This window comes from Oenanthe melanoleuca, chromosome 20, assembly GCF_029582105.1.
Source record: "Oenanthe melanoleuca isolate GR-GAL-2019-014 chromosome 20, OMel1.0, whole genome shotgun sequence".
NCBI classification, from domain to species: Eukaryota; Metazoa; Chordata; class Aves; order Passeriformes; family Muscicapidae; genus Oenanthe; species Oenanthe melanoleuca.
Window position 1 is genome coordinate 2,302,686 of NC_079353.1, and position 16,622 is coordinate 2,319,307.

Consider the following 16,622-nt stretch of genomic DNA (forward strand, 5'->3'; position numbering starts at 1 on the left):
CAACCTTGACTCCCTGTCCCCATCACAGAACACCTCGATGATTTGGGAACTGGGAACAACCTCGAATCCCTGTCCCCTGCAGGGAACACCTCAGTGATTTGGGAACTGGGAACAACCTCAGCTCCCAGTCCCCACCAGGGACACCCCGGTGGTTTGGGAACAGGAATACCCCGGTCCTGGTGCCCGCTCGGAGCGCTGTGATCGCTCCCAGCCCAGCACATTCAGAGCCGCTGGGAGCAGCGAGGATTCCCTTGGCAGAGCTGCTCGGGATAAGCCCCGCTGACAGAAGAGCGCTTTAGCCGCTCTTTTCTGTGTTTGCACAAGAGCAGCGCTTTATCTCTGCTGGCAAAGCTCCCCCGGGGCTGCTCCGCTCCGGGACAGCGCATCCGTCCCAGCGAGGGGCACCGAGCCGGGCTGGGCTGGGCTCAGCCTCCCTGGGCACCCGGGCTGGGCTGAGCTCAGCTTCCCTGGGCACCTGGGCTCAGCTCAGCCTCCCTGGGCACCCGGGCTGGGCTGAGCTCAGCTTCCCTGGGCACCCGGGCTGGGCTGAGCTCAGCTTCCCTGGGCACCCGGGCTGGGCTGAGCTCAGCCTCCCTGGGCACCCGGGCTGGGCTGGGCTCAGCCTCCCTGGGCACGGCTCAGCTTCCCTGGGCACCTGGGCTGGGCTCAGCCTCCCTGGGCACCCGGGCTGGGCTGGGCTCAGCCTCCCTGGGCACCTGGGCTCAGCTCAGCCTCCCTGGGCACCCGGGCTGGGCTGGGCTCAGCTTCCCTGGGCACCTGGGCTCAGCTCAGCCTCCCTGGGCACCTGGGCTCAGCTCAGCCTCCCTGGGCACCTAGGCTGGGCTCAGCCTCCCTGGCCACCCGGGCTCAGCCTCCCTGGCCACCAGGGCCGGGCTCAGCCTCCCTGGCCACCCGGGCTGGGCTGGGCTCAGCTCAGCCCGTTCAACCTCCCTGGGCACCCGGGCTGGGCTCAGCCTCCCTGGCCACCCGGGCTGGGCTGGGCTCAGCTTCCCTGGGCACCCGGGCTGGGCTGGGCTCAGCCTCCCTGGGCACCCGGGCTGGGCTGGGCTCAGCCTCCCTGGCCACCTGGGCTCAGCTCAGCCTCCCTGGGCACCCGGGCCGGGCTCAGCCTCCCTGGCCACCTGGGCTGGGCTCAGCCTCCCTGGCCACCCGGGCTAGGCTCGGCTCAGCCTCCCTGGCCACCCGGGCTAGGCTCGGCTCAGCCTCCCTGGCCACCTCGCCGTGCCCAGGGCTAGCCCGTCATTTGCATGGGCGCAGCCTGACCTGCTTTGAGCCCGTGTCTGCCGCTGCATTTGCATCAGGTGAGCTGAGCTGGTTTTGTTTCGCTGCTCGGATTGTTTCCCATTCCACTGCAGCCCGGCACAGGGAATTGGTGACCTCGTTCCTCCCCGCTCGGCGGCAGGGCTGGCTCTCAAAGGCATCACCCATCCTGCTCTTGGAAAAATCGCCTTCCCTGTCCTCCAAATTCCCTCTCGGCCCCGACAGACCCTTCCTTGTCCCGCGGGTCTCCAAGGCAAAGCTGGCCGTGCCCCAGCGGGAGGAGCAGCTCCTCTCACACCCTGCAAGGCTTTCCCGAGCTGCTGCCCAAGGCCACGCTCCCGGCCTTGCTAATCCCGGCTCTCTGGACACCCAGCTCACCCGGCAGTCCAAATCGGCTCTGGATCAGCTGTGCACCCAGCGCTGCCTTTCTGCTGAGCCAGACACGGGGTTAGGCTCAGCTCTGGAGCGTCTGTGCATTGGTTTTGGGGGCAGGATGATGGACCAGGTCAGGCTGCAAAGACATCTTACCCAGCATAAAACTGCTGCAAGTTAGTGTCAGCTTCATTTTCAGTACATCTGCATTGGTAGAGTGAATTTATACTGACTTACTGCTTTCCAGTGCCGGATTTTTGTAGGAGGAGGAAGAGATTTAAAGTGCTTGTACAGTTTTGCCTGGTGGTGTCTGGATTTAGGAGCTCCTAAATCCCAGAAATGCAGAAGCCTGAAATGCCTGAATTCAATTTGGACAGAAGCACCCTGAGTTATATTGCCTCTGTTTTCTTGGTGAACAGCGAGGAATGTGGGGTTTTAATAGAAGAAAAATCACCTGGACATCCCAAATCTGTGTCCCTCTGCAACCCCACCTGAAATTACCTGAGGGTGGATAAGAGGCTTCAAAGTAGTGAGAATTCTTTCACACTGGAGAATCCCCTCCGTGCCTCTGCAGCACTAGTGCTACAGGAAGTTTCACAGATAATTTCACACGGACAAAATAAATCTATTAAAAAACCACTCAGCCCTTGCATGTGTCTGCTACAGCAGCCAAAATCAAGTCCTTGAGAGAGTTTTTTGAGAGAGTTCAGATTTTGTCCAGCTGAGTTTGATGGAGAACTCCAGGAAAAACGGGCTATTTAGAGGGATTAGGAGTTTTCAAGAAACTGGACTGTGGAAGTAAGAGAGTAACTGAATATGTTTTCTTTACTTACTTAAATTGCCTGCAGGGAAAATCCTCAGCTTCAACTCACATGACCCATTGTCCTGATATCAAGGTCAGTTTACTGATTTCATCACCCCTGAAGAGTGAAAGGTAACTAGAAATAAGAAAACTGACTGCTGCTTTGTAAATTCCTTCCCTCCTGCACAGGTGCTGTCTGCATCTCTGCTTTATATTGTGCACAAAATCATCTTGGAAGGTGTTTAGACAAATTTCCTCTCGTGTCTGTGTGTATCTATGGATGCACATGGAGAAGTGAGTGTTTTAAAAAAGATTGATTGATTGATACAGTGCAAAGGCTGCAGGACCCCTCGAATTTAGGCATAGAAAAGACTCTTTGTACCTGGTGCCCATCTCTGTCCCAAAACATCAGCATTGTGCCCCAACATCATCACCAACCTTTATTTTTTATAATATGAATTATGTCTATTGAGACAAGGGCTTGTTTATATTTTTACTTACAGGAAATAGCCTAAGTAAAAATGTGAATCCTGATTTCACTTTTAGCATTGTGGTGTTTTGACTGTTTGGGGGTTTTGATCTTTTATTTTGAGCCTGTTCCCTGCAAGAGGGAGCTGGATTTGATTACACACAGTCCAGCAATGACAGCCTTTGGAGCAAGCTGGCTAACAGCTCCTGATGGACACGAAAAGGAGGGAATTTAAAAAACCAGAGCATCTCTCCAGAATGGAATGATCATCAGGCAAAATGTCAGAGCCCTGGGGAGGCACCTCAGGGTCGTTGGGCAGAGATGGTGTTGGGAACCAAAGCTCCCACTCCTCTCCTGGTTCCACCAGATTAGAATCCAGCTCTGGCCACTGCTGGGATTATTATCCTTGTTTTATGAATGAGCAGCTTTACCAAGGTAAATGCAGCTGCTGTCACACTTGTGGCCATGCCCTGCCTCAAGGACAGGCACAGGCTGGGAATCTGGATGCTCCTGTGCCCTGTCCCATGCTGTGGCTGCAGGCAGGCTCGTGTGAACTCTCCCCCTCCCAAGTGTCCACCTCCTGCCACAAACCACCCAGCCTGACAGAACTTCTGTGTGCAAAAGCCAGAGAAACTCCTCTGCAGGAGCCCCGGGCAGCTGCACATCCCTGCTGAGCCTCTGCCACACGCCAGGGAGCATCTAACCCAGGGCCCAAAAGCACCTGGTGCCAAAGCCTGTCACTTCTGCCCAGGAATTGCTAAACACCCTCTGTGCTGCAGGCTCACAGCACGGCATGGCCAGGGGACTCTGCTCCTCCAGCTCCAGAGGGAAGGAGCAGGAAGGAAACATAGCTGGGATCGTCTTTATTAAGCAAATTAATAGGTTGGGGGAAAATGAAGGAAGCGTGGGCACTTTCTTCTCGCTTCCTGCAGAGGTGAGGACTGCAAGCTGAGGCAGGGAGCTGGGCAGGGATGCAGTCCTGTCAGTGCAGCCCCTCTCCACTCCCCATCACCTTCACTTTTGGGGGGACTCGCACTCACAGCCCTGACGGGGGCTGCCTGCGCCTCTAATGCCGGTGTGGAATCACAGAATCACAGAACGGCTCGGGCTGGGAGGGACCTTAAGGATTACCCAGTTCCACCCCCCGCCCTGGGCAGGGACACCTCCCGCTAGCCCAGGCTGCTCCAATCCCCGTCCAACCTGGCCTTGGGCACACTTCACACCGGGGCAGGTGCCCGGAGCCCCCGGCGCTCCAGCCCCGGGCTGCGGGAGCCTCGGGGGAGCTGCGGCAGCCCCGGGGCTCTGCGGCTGAGCCAGCGGCTCCGCTGCGCTGCCGGGGGGGCACAGCGGAGGGCGAGGACAGCCAGGGATTCCGGGGATGCTCCCGGTGCCGGCAGCCGCACCGCCCTCCGCATCCCCCGGGGCGCCGCAAGGGAGGAGAAACGGCGGAACAGCGGGGAAAAAAAAACCCTTAAAATGTGCCGGCTGTGGGATCCGTCCGGCAGCGCCGGACTCGGTGCCTCCCGGAGCGGGGTGGCCGCTTTTGGGGAGGGGGCGGACAGCGGGAGAGGATGCGCTGGGGATGCTCCGCGCCCCGCTGCCCATGACTCTGCTGCGGAGCATCGCTGGCACGTACGTATCCCGTCCCGGGGACCCCCCGAGCCCCCCAGGAGCCCCCCGACTCTGCCCCCCGGCTCTGGGGGTCCTGCCCCTCCGGTGAGCATTGGGGGCTGGGGGGACACCCCGCTTTCCGCGCCGGGGAAGCTGCGCGGAGTCTCCCGGGGCCGCGGGGCAGCAGCTGCCGCTGCCGAGCTCTGCAGGAGCCCAGGCGACAATCCGGACAGGTTGCTGCAGCCTCATTAACAATACAGATATGTGTGTGTTTAAATAATTTTTAGAGGAAGAAGGATGTAACTAATTAGCATCCCCACGCTCTCTTTTAATTGCTGCCAAATAGGAAAACTACTGCCTGTGACAGAGGCGCAGCAGTGGGCTCTGGCTCCCCTCCCGAAGCGTGTTCACGCCTGGGGGTGCTGCGTGCTCCCCACGGGAAACTGCAGCCTCGCCAAAAAGGGAACTAAGCCCCTGCTGAGCAAGGCACCTCTTCTGCTCGCAATCAGGGGATATCCCCGAAGTGCGAGCATCAATTTAAAAATATTTATTTATTATTATTTTTAAACCAGTAAATAAAAGCCGCCACCTGTCAGGAGCCACCTCCCCCTCCTGGCTGCTGGTCGGGCCCTGCACAGCTCTGCCCCGTGTCGGTTCGGTGTCCCTGCAGTGTCCCCCGGCTGTCTGGGTGTGCTGGACCCGGGGCTTCCTCCGCGGGGACCCCCGGCCCGGCCGCCGCTTCTCCCGCTCCGAGCGCTGGGGAAAGCCCCGCTGCGGGCAGGGAGCGGCTCAGGAAGCCTCATCCCCTCCCTGAGCCCTCGGAGGAGACCGGAGCAGCTGAACCCGGGCACAGCAAAGCATCCCCGGGCAGCAGCACCGCTGCAGGGCCCGCGTCCATCACCTGCCGGGCCGGGCACCCGGTGGGGAAACGGGCAGTGCCCGCCCCTGCCCTGCCTTCCCTTCCTTTCCCTTCTTTTCCTTTCTCTTCCTTTCTCTTGTTTCCCTTCCCTTTGTGCTCCCCGCGGATCCCGGACCCTGCGCCCGTCCCTGGCAGCGGTGCGAGCACCGAGCGAGGAGCGAGGGGATGTACGGGAAAGTTTGTCTGAAACTTTGTCGTGTTCAGCCTCGTCTCTGCTCCCCTGGCTCGCTGATTAGGAAGCCGAGTGCTTATTTCGGTCGCCTTGTTTGGCTAATTTCTTATACATCCCTCATCCTCTTCCATACTTCTATTTATAAATATTATTCCTAGATATACAATAAACAATAAGAAAGCAAATCTTCGTGATTTTTTGAAACCAAAACGAAGGTGTTCAGGCACTGACAATGCCAAAGAATGATAAAATCGTGTTCGTTTCTCAGTGTGACATTTCTGAGCACAAACAAAATCTGGCTTCTGAGGTTAGAGTAAAAATAACCAACGTCGTTACAATTCTCCTTTGGAAGGAAGAGCTGATCCCAATCCAGGGAGGCTCGACGGTTCCCTTCCTCGTTTCTTTCTAAATTCATCTTGTCCCTTTAATACAAATGAACTTTAAGCTCCCCCTGTATTTTATTATTTAGATTCCTAGTCTTAATGACGCCAGGAGCAGCGCAAGCACACTTGCTAATAATCGTCGCGAACTGCATTTCAAAGAAACATCCCTGGAAGAAAAACACCGTCGTTAAAAAAAAAAAAAAAAAAAAAAAAATAGAGACTCCACCAAAAATGATAATGTGGAGTCGCTGATGATGATGGGCTTAATACAACTGCTGCAAATCAGCACCTGCGCGGTAGATAAGGCAGATAACACCTCCAACAGTTACTTCCAGCACCCCCGTCCTCCTCGGGTTTATTTTTAGATCATTCATTCAGTCTGATGGAGAGGTTTATGCTGTTTAGATTTTTTTTTTTTTTTTTTTTTAAATTAGCGTTCTTGTTATTTTTTTTCCCTGATCTTTAGTGGGGGGGGGAAAGTGAGTGAAGTGTGAACTGGTTTAATCTGGAGACGTGGGTCTATCTGGGGCCTTTAATAGCAGCTCTGAGGCGCTGGTCCCCGGGCGCTGATAGCCGAGATCTCCGCAGCCAGCACCGTCCAGGGTCAGCTTTTGTCTCTGCCACAATAAACAAACACTCGCTCCTCTCATGTAAATGAGCAGCGATCCGGATGCACCTTAAAACACTGGGAGAAGTCGTTGCTTTTGAAAACGATGTTCATTTTGTCTGACACACATAACTGCATAGATCAAATGCCTGCAGAAAGGTAGCAATTTGGCAGGGAAGTATTTTCTAAGCTTAGATGAAAGTGTGCTCACGGCGTCCGAAAATGCCTGTCTCACCTCCCACCTGCTTCCCCAGCCCCGAGTTTGCGCGAAAAGATTAGACAGACGGGATTTTCGTTAAAAAAAAAAAAAAAAAAAAAAAAAGTAAAAAATTAAAATAAAAATAAACCAGTCGCACAATTCACAGAACCCCGGATCGGGGACGCTGAATCAGGGCTGCTTTACCTACCAGGGGTTCGACACCACGGCAATAATCTTGTCGGATCATTAAGTAAATTATACCTTAAACATTGGTAGCTTACAAGTTGTAATCAGTAATTCAAACTCTTGACAATTATGCAAATAAAAACCCGGCAGCGCTCGGACTTTCTCGCTTTTGCTACGAGGACTTTTTTCCGAGTTTATTTCTCCCAAAAAAAAAAAAAAAAACAAAAAAACAAAAAAACAACAATTTCCAGGCGTGGGGGCGGCGCAGTGTGGGGGTTTGGAAAAATCCTTCCACGCGTGGGGGAGCGGGGAACACCCGGCGCTGCTCCCAAAAAGAGGGGAGTGGGGGAAAGCTGGTGCAGCGGGGGATGCCCACGCGTGACCCTTTCCCTTGGGGCATCCCCAGCACCCCGAGGGGGGCTCGGGGGGCTCCGGGCCGGGCTGCCCGCCCACCCTGCGCGGCCGCGGAAGGAAGGACGGAAGGAGTGGCTTGGGGCTGCGCGCTCCCTCCCTGGGGAGGAGTTAGGATAATCCTATTGCCATTAAGGGCGTCTGGGCAGGGGAAAAAAAAACCCGAGTGACCATAAGCGCGTTGGGTTAGTCCGTGAGCTGCCTTCATGCCTGCCAACTGAGCTCCGAACGGGGGGCCGCTGCTCTTCCCGGCGCCGGCGTGGATTTACCGCCCGTGGCGGGGGCCGAGCTGTTCTCTCCGCAGCACCGCGCACCTGGTCCGGACGCTGGACGCCATGTTGTGGAAACTAGCAGATAATGTCAAGTACGAAGAGGACTGCGAGGTGAGAGGCTGCGGGGAGGGGACGGGGGTGTCCTGCGTGGGGTCCGCAGCCCCCCGGGCCGCGCTGCTGCCAGCCCGGCCGCGCCGGGGAGCGCCCGCTCTCCCTGCCCCAAGTGCCCGCTTTGCGTTCGTTCTTTTTCCTTCGGAGGTGCGAGTTTTTATTTTCGTATTTTTATATTTTTCATATTTTTGCGTTTTCATATTTTTGTATTTTTGTATTTTTTTTTTTTTTCTTTACCGAATCTTTCCAACTCTTGAATTAAATGCGCCCCGGCTGGGAGAAGCGAACTAGCATCCCGCACGGAGCAGAGCCGTGCGGGAGCGGGGATCCCGGAGCCGCGGGGATCCCGGAGCCGCGGGGATCCCGGAGCGCACCGCACCGGGCGGGATGCGCACGGGCCGGCAGGTAGCAGGGCTGAGCCGGGCAGGGAGAACCCTTCCTTCCCACGTTCATCCTCGCCGGGAGCAGCTCCCGGGTTTTGATCTCTCCGAACTCGTCTGTGTCCCCAGTGCCCCCCCGGCTCCGCCTGCTCGGCTCCTGCAGTCCCCTCTTCACGCTCCATTGGGACCCCATTCACCTCTTATTAACTAGCCCTGTTATTTTAATGACCGTGAAGCCAGAAGCTGCCAAATCCCTGGATCAGCTCAATGTAGACATTTCAGCTCTCAGTGCTGAGATTGGAGGTCGGGGCAGAAGCAGCGATGTCCGGCTGGAGGCGGCAGCGCGGTCCCTCCCGTCGGGCAGAGCCGGGAGCCCGGCCCGGGCGCCCCTCGGGGGGGGAAGGATGGGAATACCGGGGTTCCCCATCGCTCCAAGGGCTCCGCAGCCCCCCGGCCCCGCCGTCTCCTCCCCAGCCGAGGCAGCGCGGCGGAAACGCGGCTGCGTGTCTGATTTGAATTTTTCTGATTTTAATGATGTTTCTGCTGACTCGCACAAGCGGGAGAAGGGTTGGTCGGGTGTAGTTGCGATGCGGAGAGCAGCGAGAACTGGTCTGTAACCTCTTCCCTGCGAGCGGAGCTGATTTTCCGCCGAGTGCCTTAAAAACACCAAACTCCCCGCGCAGGAGCGGGGCGCTTCTCGCTCTCCTCTCTCCTTCCCCAGCGCCACCACCCTCTGCCGCCGTGTCCCCCCACCCCTCTGACGGCCACCCCGCTGTCCCCCACCCCTGTGTGCTTTCCAGGACCGGCACGATGGCAGCAGCAACGGGAACCCGCGGCTGCCGCACCTCTCCGCCGTCAGCCAGCACCTGTACAGCCCGGCCCCGCCGCTCTCGCACTCGGGCGCCTCCGACTTCCAGCCGCCCTACTTCCCTCCCCCGTACCAGCCGCTGCCTTACTCCCAGTCCAGCGACCCCTACTCGCACCTCGGGGACCCTTTTTCCATCAACCCCCTGCACCAGCCGCCGCCGCCGCCGCCCAGCCAGCAGCAGAGCGCTTGGCCGAACCGGCAGAGCCAGGAGCCGGCGGCGCTGGCCCCGCACGGCCGCCCCGGGCTGGTGCCGCACCTCTCGGCGCTGGAGAGCGGCTCTGCCGCCAGCCGCAGGGAGACTTTCCGCCGCTCCGAGCTGCTGCTGCCCCACGGGCACGGGCTGGACGCCTCGGCGCTGGCCGATAACCTGGGCCTGCACGATATGGCCCATCAGATGGAGGAGGTGCAGGTAAGGAGCACCCGGACCCCCCTCGGTGACGCCCCGTCCCCTTCTGCACATCCCATCCCCTTCTGCACATCCCATCCCCTTCTGCACATCTCGCTCCTTTCTGCTCATCCCATCCCCTTCTGCACATCTCACTCCTTTCTGCACATCCCATCCCCTTCTGCACATCCCATCCCTTTCTGCACATCCCATCCCTTTCTGCACATCCCATCCCCTCTGCACATCCCATCCCCTTCTGCACATCTCACCCCTTTCTGCACATCTCACTCCTTTCTGCACATCTCACTCCTTTCTGCACATCTCACCCCTTTCTGCACATCTCACCCCTTTCTGCACATCCCATCCCCTTCTGCACATCTCACCCCTTTCTGCACATCCCATCCCCTTCTGCTCATCCCATCCCCGTCCGTGCGGAGAAATCCTCATTTTCTGCCCCTCGGGATGCGGGTGCGCGGGGAGGGGGTGGGTTTTTCCCTCTCAGCGCTTCCAGGTGCGAAACTTTCTCCCCCTTTCTCTTTCCAGAATGTGGAAGACCAACACTTACTAATGCATGACCAGACAGTCATTAGAAAAGGTCAGTAAGGTGGCACCGCACTTCTACTTTCCCTTGTCAATAGTTAAAAGTTCAATGACGCACCGGTGAAGTGACGCCCTATTATTTTTATAAAGACTGATCCTTTGGGATCGGGAGGGCTGAGCAGTTTTTATTCCACTCTCTGTGGCTGGATTGTTCTAAAGGTGGCGGCGGGGACAAACTGCCCTGGGGTGTGAGACTCCTCTGGGGACACCACTGTCCCCCCTCGTGTGCTCTTGTGTTATGGCTTTAATCGAAACCACGACCTTGAACTGATTTTAATCTTTCCTGATATACGTGTGTATAAAGTAACACGGGGCTTTTCCTTTGTTTGGGTTTTTTTTGTTGCTTCTAGAACTCGAAGGCAGTTTTGTTTTTTTTTTTTTAACTTTTTTTTTTTTTGCCAACTTTTTTTTTTTTTCCAACTTCTTTACGAGACTTGAGAAAAGACTGAGTTCGCTGGCAGAAGACTGTTTGGCTTTATCTTAATCGAAATTTGTTTGTAGCTGAGGTTTCGAGGAAGGAGGAAGACGTATTGACTCAATTTACAGTAATTTCGGTTTTTTTCCCCCTTGCTTTTGTTTTTAAACAAATTTGTGCTTAAAAAAAAAAAAAAATCAGAAGTTTCCTCTGAAGACTTCAAACAAATACCTAACTGAGGAAAAGCAGAAGTGTGTGTCAGAGCGCTGATTGCTGCCTTTAGCTCATGGGAGAATAATTTCGCTGTCAGATGCACCACTGACAAATCTTCCCCCTCCGGGAGCGGGGCCGACCTCGGCTCTTTAACCCTTTCACCGGCAGCGCTGGGTGAACTGGGCGGATTCGGGAAAAGCTGGATCTGCGGTTTGCCCCTTCCAAAGCCTTTGTTGTCCCTCCTCACCTAAAGGCCGAAGCTCTTAACGAGGAGCAGCTCCTTACTTTCGGTTCTCCCCTGGGCTGCGTCCCTCCCTGTGGTGCTGCTGTCTGGTAGGAATTTGTTGGGATTAAATTCCAAAGGCGGTTTCTTAAATCTGCGTGTGCGAGGTGGAAGATGAAGCCCGGCAGGAGCTGGGAGGTTTCTCCCTGCCCTGCCTTGGGAAGAGTTTTGGCAGTGGCTGGAGGATGCTGATTTGGAGTCTGTGGTGGTACCAAGTTTTTGTGAGCAAGGCTTTCTGCTGCTGCAGGGTTATGGTGGGGTTTGTGTGCCTTGAAAAGCATCCTTGGTTGTGTTCAGCAGCTTCTTGCAAAATCCAGCTGGTCAGGAATAGTTTTGCGGCCTTTTGGGTCCCTGTGATAGATGCTGGGGACAGGAGCCAGTGGAGTGAACATTTAACACCGAACAAAATCCTCCAGCGTGTTGTTTTTATAGCAAGAAAACTCCTTTGCCACTTTGTATTTATTTTTCGCGTGTATAAAATCCCTGCTTTCCCTCCTCTGCTTGCAGGTCCCATCTCCCTAACGAAAAGCAGCGCTCTGAGCCTGCCCTGCCAGAAGGATGGGTTAATTGGGGTGGTGATCAACCCCAACGAGGTGTTCTGCTCCGTGCCAGGGCGGCTCTCCCTGCTCAGCTCCACCTCCAAGTACAAAGTGACCGTGGCAGAGGTGCAGAGGCGGCTCTCGCCCCCGGAGTGTCTCAACGCCTCCCTGCTGGGAGGAGTCCTGCGGAGGTGGGAGGGATGGAGGGATGGATGGATGGATGGATGGATGGATGGATGGATGGATGGATGGATGGATGGATGCCCTCCCCTCCCTGCCTGCTGTTTGCTTTCCCCTTGTTTTGCTGAGTGTGAGCAGCCACTGAGCCTTTTAGCGAGTTCCTGATTTTTGAGCAGCCCGATGACGCTGAATCCTAATAGGCTTTGGAAATAAAACTTCTTTGCACTCCTGCTGCCTCTGGAGAAGTGCTATTCACAGCTCTGACAGCAATTCTCATTCTCTGCTCAGGGCTGGGGTTTTGTCTCAAAACCAGCACATGGAGCTGTCTCTGATCCCCAAGACCCTATGGAATGATTTTTTTATTAAATCTTATGGTCCTGATTAATCATTTTCCTACATCCTTTTTTGCATCCACTTCATTTGGCTGGTGATCATTCTACAGCTGTTGGTTTCAGTGGTGCAGTTTGAAATATTCTGATTTTGACCTGCTGTGTTTCATCCTGGCTGGTTTGAAACAGAGCATTTAAAAAGTAGGTCACTTGAAAAGAGCCTGTTTTATATCTTCTCCCCACCCCAGTAGAACCCTATTGAATGTCAGTAACTGGAATTTCTCATCTTAAAAAGAAGTGTTCCCTGAAGATAAATAAGCCCAATTTTTTTCTCTTTAATTACAGAGCCAAATCTAAAAATGGTGGCAGATCATTAAGGGAAAAACTGGATAAAATTGGCTTGAATCTTCCTGCTGGCAGAAGGAAAGCTGCAAATGTGACACTATTGACATCTTTGGTGGAAGGTCAGTCCTGAGTATGTCTTAAAAATAAACTTTCTCCCTTTGTGCACAGCTTTTATCCTCTAGGCAGAGCATGGAAAGGTTAGAAAGTCCCTGAAAGTGATATGGGGTTTTTTTGTTTGTTTTAAAGTGAGCATGGTGGGGATGTTGCAGCAGCTAAGGAAGGGCTGTGCTGCTTTTGGGGGGCTCTTCTCTCCCTTGTGAGCCCTGCTGACACAAACCCAGCCCCTGCTCCTCTTTCTTCCCAGGATTCTGGCAGGGATGCAGAATTCCTCTGTCCAGTCTGTCTCTCCAGGGCTGTTTTGGCTTTCACAAGGGCTGAAACTCCTCACATCAGTGGGTTTGGCTCCTTGTTGGGAGACTTTGGCTCAGCTGCCTGCAATCCTGCCCTACCTCAGCGGTGTCCTCAGAAGCTTTGCTAATAAACAAGCTTATAAAGTGAGATTTATAGCTTTGGGCTTCCTGCTAGGAAACTGGAGCCCCTTTAATGTGTGCCATGTTCTGGGGACCCTCTGTCAGTGGAGCTGACCTGAAGGGTGTGTGTACATGGATGTGTGTGGTTTGCATTTGCTGTTCCTGTTTCAAACAGCTCCTGGTAGTGCCACAGTTTAATAGGAATAGAAGCAGCAGCTGAAATGAAAAAAGAGTGGGAAATGATCTAACAATACCTTCCTGCTGTTTATAATGCTGCAACTTGCATTTAAAAGCTTGCCTTGGAAATTTCAGACAGCTGATGTGTGCACAGGCACATTGCCCTGGTCGCACCAATCTCTCTTATTTTAAGCCTGATCAAATTGTTTTAATTAAAAAAGTGACCTGGTTATACACCTTGCAATTTGGTTTTCTGTCTGAAAATTCTTATGAAAAAAAGTGTACTAAACTGAAAACTTTTATTATAGTGTGGGATTTAGTTGGCAGATATTTTTAAATATCAGTGGACAATTTGATCATGACTGAATTAAGTTTTTTGCTGTGCAGATTCCAGTTATTCTGGATAGAGACAGGAATTTTTCTTTCTAGTATAAAAGCAAGAGAATTCTTTTTTGTAGCAGTCACCCTGTAAATCTCTTTCTCAAAGAAACCCTGATCCATCAATTAAAAAATGGTAGTGATAGAATGGTGTCCCTTTCCAAAACTTCAAAAATCCATTTTTTTCCTTCATGCCCCTGATTTCCTTGCAATAAATGATATTGTACAACTTACCAAGCCCTCCCTTTCACCCACCCAGGTGAAGCTGTGCATCTTGCTCGTGACTTTGGCTACGTGTGTGAGACAGAATTTCCTTCCAAAGCAGTGGCTGAGTATTTAACCAGACCACACATGGGTCGCAACGAAATGGCCAACAGGAAGAACATGCTCCTTGCTGCAAAGTAAGTTTTCAGCTTGGATTTCATTTCTTTTCTCCTTTTTGAATGTGTTTTTGTCTGGCTGTGGCTGTCTGTGACTGGGGCATAGTTTGATAGATTTTTGTGTGTAATTTTAATTAGGAAGATGAAGCAATTCTTTCTATTTGGTTTTTTGGTTTGAATTCAGCTGTGGCAGCAGTTTTATTTTAGGCTGAACCAATAATAAGGGTAACAATCCTGTAGGTGACTAAAGCAGTTTGGACTAGTTGTGCTCAGCTGCAGTAAAGATGTCAGGGAGAGTCCTAAGGAAAAAGGTGTGACAGGGATGTGGCCTGGGAATGTGAGCAGAGCCAGGATGGAGCAAGGGCAGCTCAGCCCTGTGCACTCTCAGCTGCCCTTGGCAGCAGCAGCTCCCGAATTTCCCCTGGGACTCGGGGAGCAGGAGCTGCTGGAGAGTCCCTTTTTCCTGTTCTGGCTGAGGATTTTCATGGTTCCCTGGAAGCATCCCCTGGTAGGTGTGGAAAGTCCCTGTGCTCAGACAAATCCCTGTTGCAAACTCAGTGGAGGGGAAGGAAGGAGAGGAGCTTTGTCCTGGCTGTTCTGCACACCTGGTACCTGGAATAAACCCTGTCCTGAGCAGCCCCTGGGAGGAAATACCTGGGTTAACTTCAGCTTACCTAAAACTGCTGTTTGGAGTGCTCAGCTTTCCCCTTTCCCTGCTGGGCTCCTCTCAGGTTTAACAGAGCTTCAGTCTGTGATTTGTTGTGCTCTGAGATGTTTTCTGGGATTGATGTAATTCCATGGTTTTGGCAGCACCCTGGCTCTGCAGAGGAGCTGAGAAAAACCTGCCTAAACTGCTGAGAAAATTTCCCTTTGTGCTCACATCAGGTGTGCAAAACCCACTCCTGGTGTTGAATCCATCCAGCCTTCCTTTAAAACAAAAATCTTCTTTTGCAAGAATAGATCTCTTAAAAATTTAGAAATTTAGAAATCTACTTTCCCTTGCCTATAGTTTAAACATTATACTAATTTTTCCTGAGCACTCCTTCTGCTCCTGAGTGTTTTCCTTGTTGGCATTGTTACTGGCAGTAATAAAAACCCTCTGGAAGATGTTTGTGATTGAGAAATTCTGATAAAGTGATGATTCTGTTAAGATTGCTCAGCTCCTGGGAAATCCCTTCCAGGGGACAGATTTACAAGCAGCAAACAACATATGCTGGAGCATTATTAAGCACTCATGTTTTGCCAGGCATATGTGTCAGTGTTTGCAGGATCAGGGCCTCTGCCTCCCTACATATACATGGAATATACACAGCTAAATTAAATTTCTTCAGCTGCTCCAGCCTTTCTGATCCTCTCAGCTGCAGCTGGGGAAGTTCTCAGAGGAACCAGCCCTGAATTCTCACTCCAAATCTGAGATGCAGAGATTGTTTGCAGAGCGTTTTTTCTGATGGGGATGCAACAGAAGGTTTGTCAGGAAGTGACAGAAATCTAGAAATTTAATCTGGTTTGAACATGATGCTAATGGGTGTTTTTTTTGCTTTAATTTTAGACACCGAATTTCTCCTAGAAATATTTGATGCGAATTCCTTTGTTATTTTGGTTTCTTTGTGTGTTGCAGGCAGATCTGCAAGGAATTCACAGACCTCCTCACTCAGGACAGAACCCCCCTGGGGAACACGAGACCCAGCCCCATCTTGGACCCTGGCATCCAGGGCTGCTTGACTCATTTCAGCCTGATCACACACGGCTTTGGGAGCGCTGCCATCTGCGCTGCCATGACCTCCGTCCAGAACTACCTAAACGAGGCGCTAAAAATCGCCGACAAATCCTACATGAGCGACCAGAGCCCCGCAGAGAGCAACAAAACCCTGGACAAAATGGACAAGCACAGGAAGTGAGAGGAAAAACCAGACTTTGCACAGACTGAGATCTTCCTGCCAGGGGGAAGGCAGAATTTTTTTTTTTTTTTTTTTTTTAAAGAAAAAATAGGGAAAAAGGGGAGATTTAAAAAAAACACAAAAACCATTCAGGATCTTCACTCCGTGAGACAAGTCTTGCTAAAAGCTGCAGTTTCCCTGCTGGTGGAAGCAATTCCCTGAAGATAAGTACTTGGGACAAGTGTGTTGAATCCTTTGCTGTAAAAGTGGTGCTATAAAGGGGGGGTTGATGGAATTATACAGAGATTTATTTAGATTCCTTCTCCACATCTCAGTATCTCGTGGGTGACCAGCTTCATGTGTAGTTTTTAAGAGCCAGATGATTTTTAGATGGAAGCCTGTTTTACTCTCTGATACAATTTTCAGGGGTTCATCCAGTAACAATAAAGCAGTATTAAAGAATGGCATAGAGATTTATGTACATTAAAAGTTTTTTATAAACATCTGAAAATAGTAAGGTTATTCCGTGGGCTTTTTTTTTTTTTTTTTTTTTCATCTGTTTAGTTATTTTTTTTTCTCTTATTTTTTTTCCTTTATTTTCAGATTAACATAGTACTAAAATCCTACTAGATTTAAAATGGCATTTGACATGCTGATTTTTTACAGAAACATTCAGGCTTTTAAAAACTGCAGCAATGTTGGCTGCAGTTTATATTATCTTGGTATTTTTTTAACGAGGACTAGTTCAAAATGAAAATACTTTTAGAAAATTCACTTTCTGTGTCTAAGGATATTGCAGCTTTATTCACATATTTATATTGTCTTGTTTTTAAATTCGGGGGGGAAACTTGAAAGAATAGGCACATAACTTTTTTTTTTTAACTTTTTTTTTTTTTTTTTTTTTTTTTTTTTTGCCTACAAAGGCCAAAAAATACTTCCAGGGAGGCT

General features: G+C 52.0%; 1 protein-coding gene across 1 annotated transcript; it reads left to right on the forward strand.

Annotated features, from left to right (window-relative positions):
* The first annotated feature begins 7,747 nt into the window (after nt 1–7,747).
* On the forward strand, nt 7,748–15,695 carry TFAP2C (transcription factor AP-2 gamma). The gene is made up of 7 exons (XM_056507504.1): nt 7,748–7,795; nt 8,976–9,452; nt 9,972–10,023; nt 11,447–11,669; nt 12,333–12,451; nt 13,677–13,818; nt 15,416–15,695. The coding sequence occupies exons 1-7, from the start codon at nt 7,748–7,750 to the stop codon at nt 15,693–15,695; spliced, it is 1,341 nt and encodes a 446-aa protein (XP_056363479.1).
* Nucleotides 15,696–16,622: the final 927 nt, after the last annotated feature.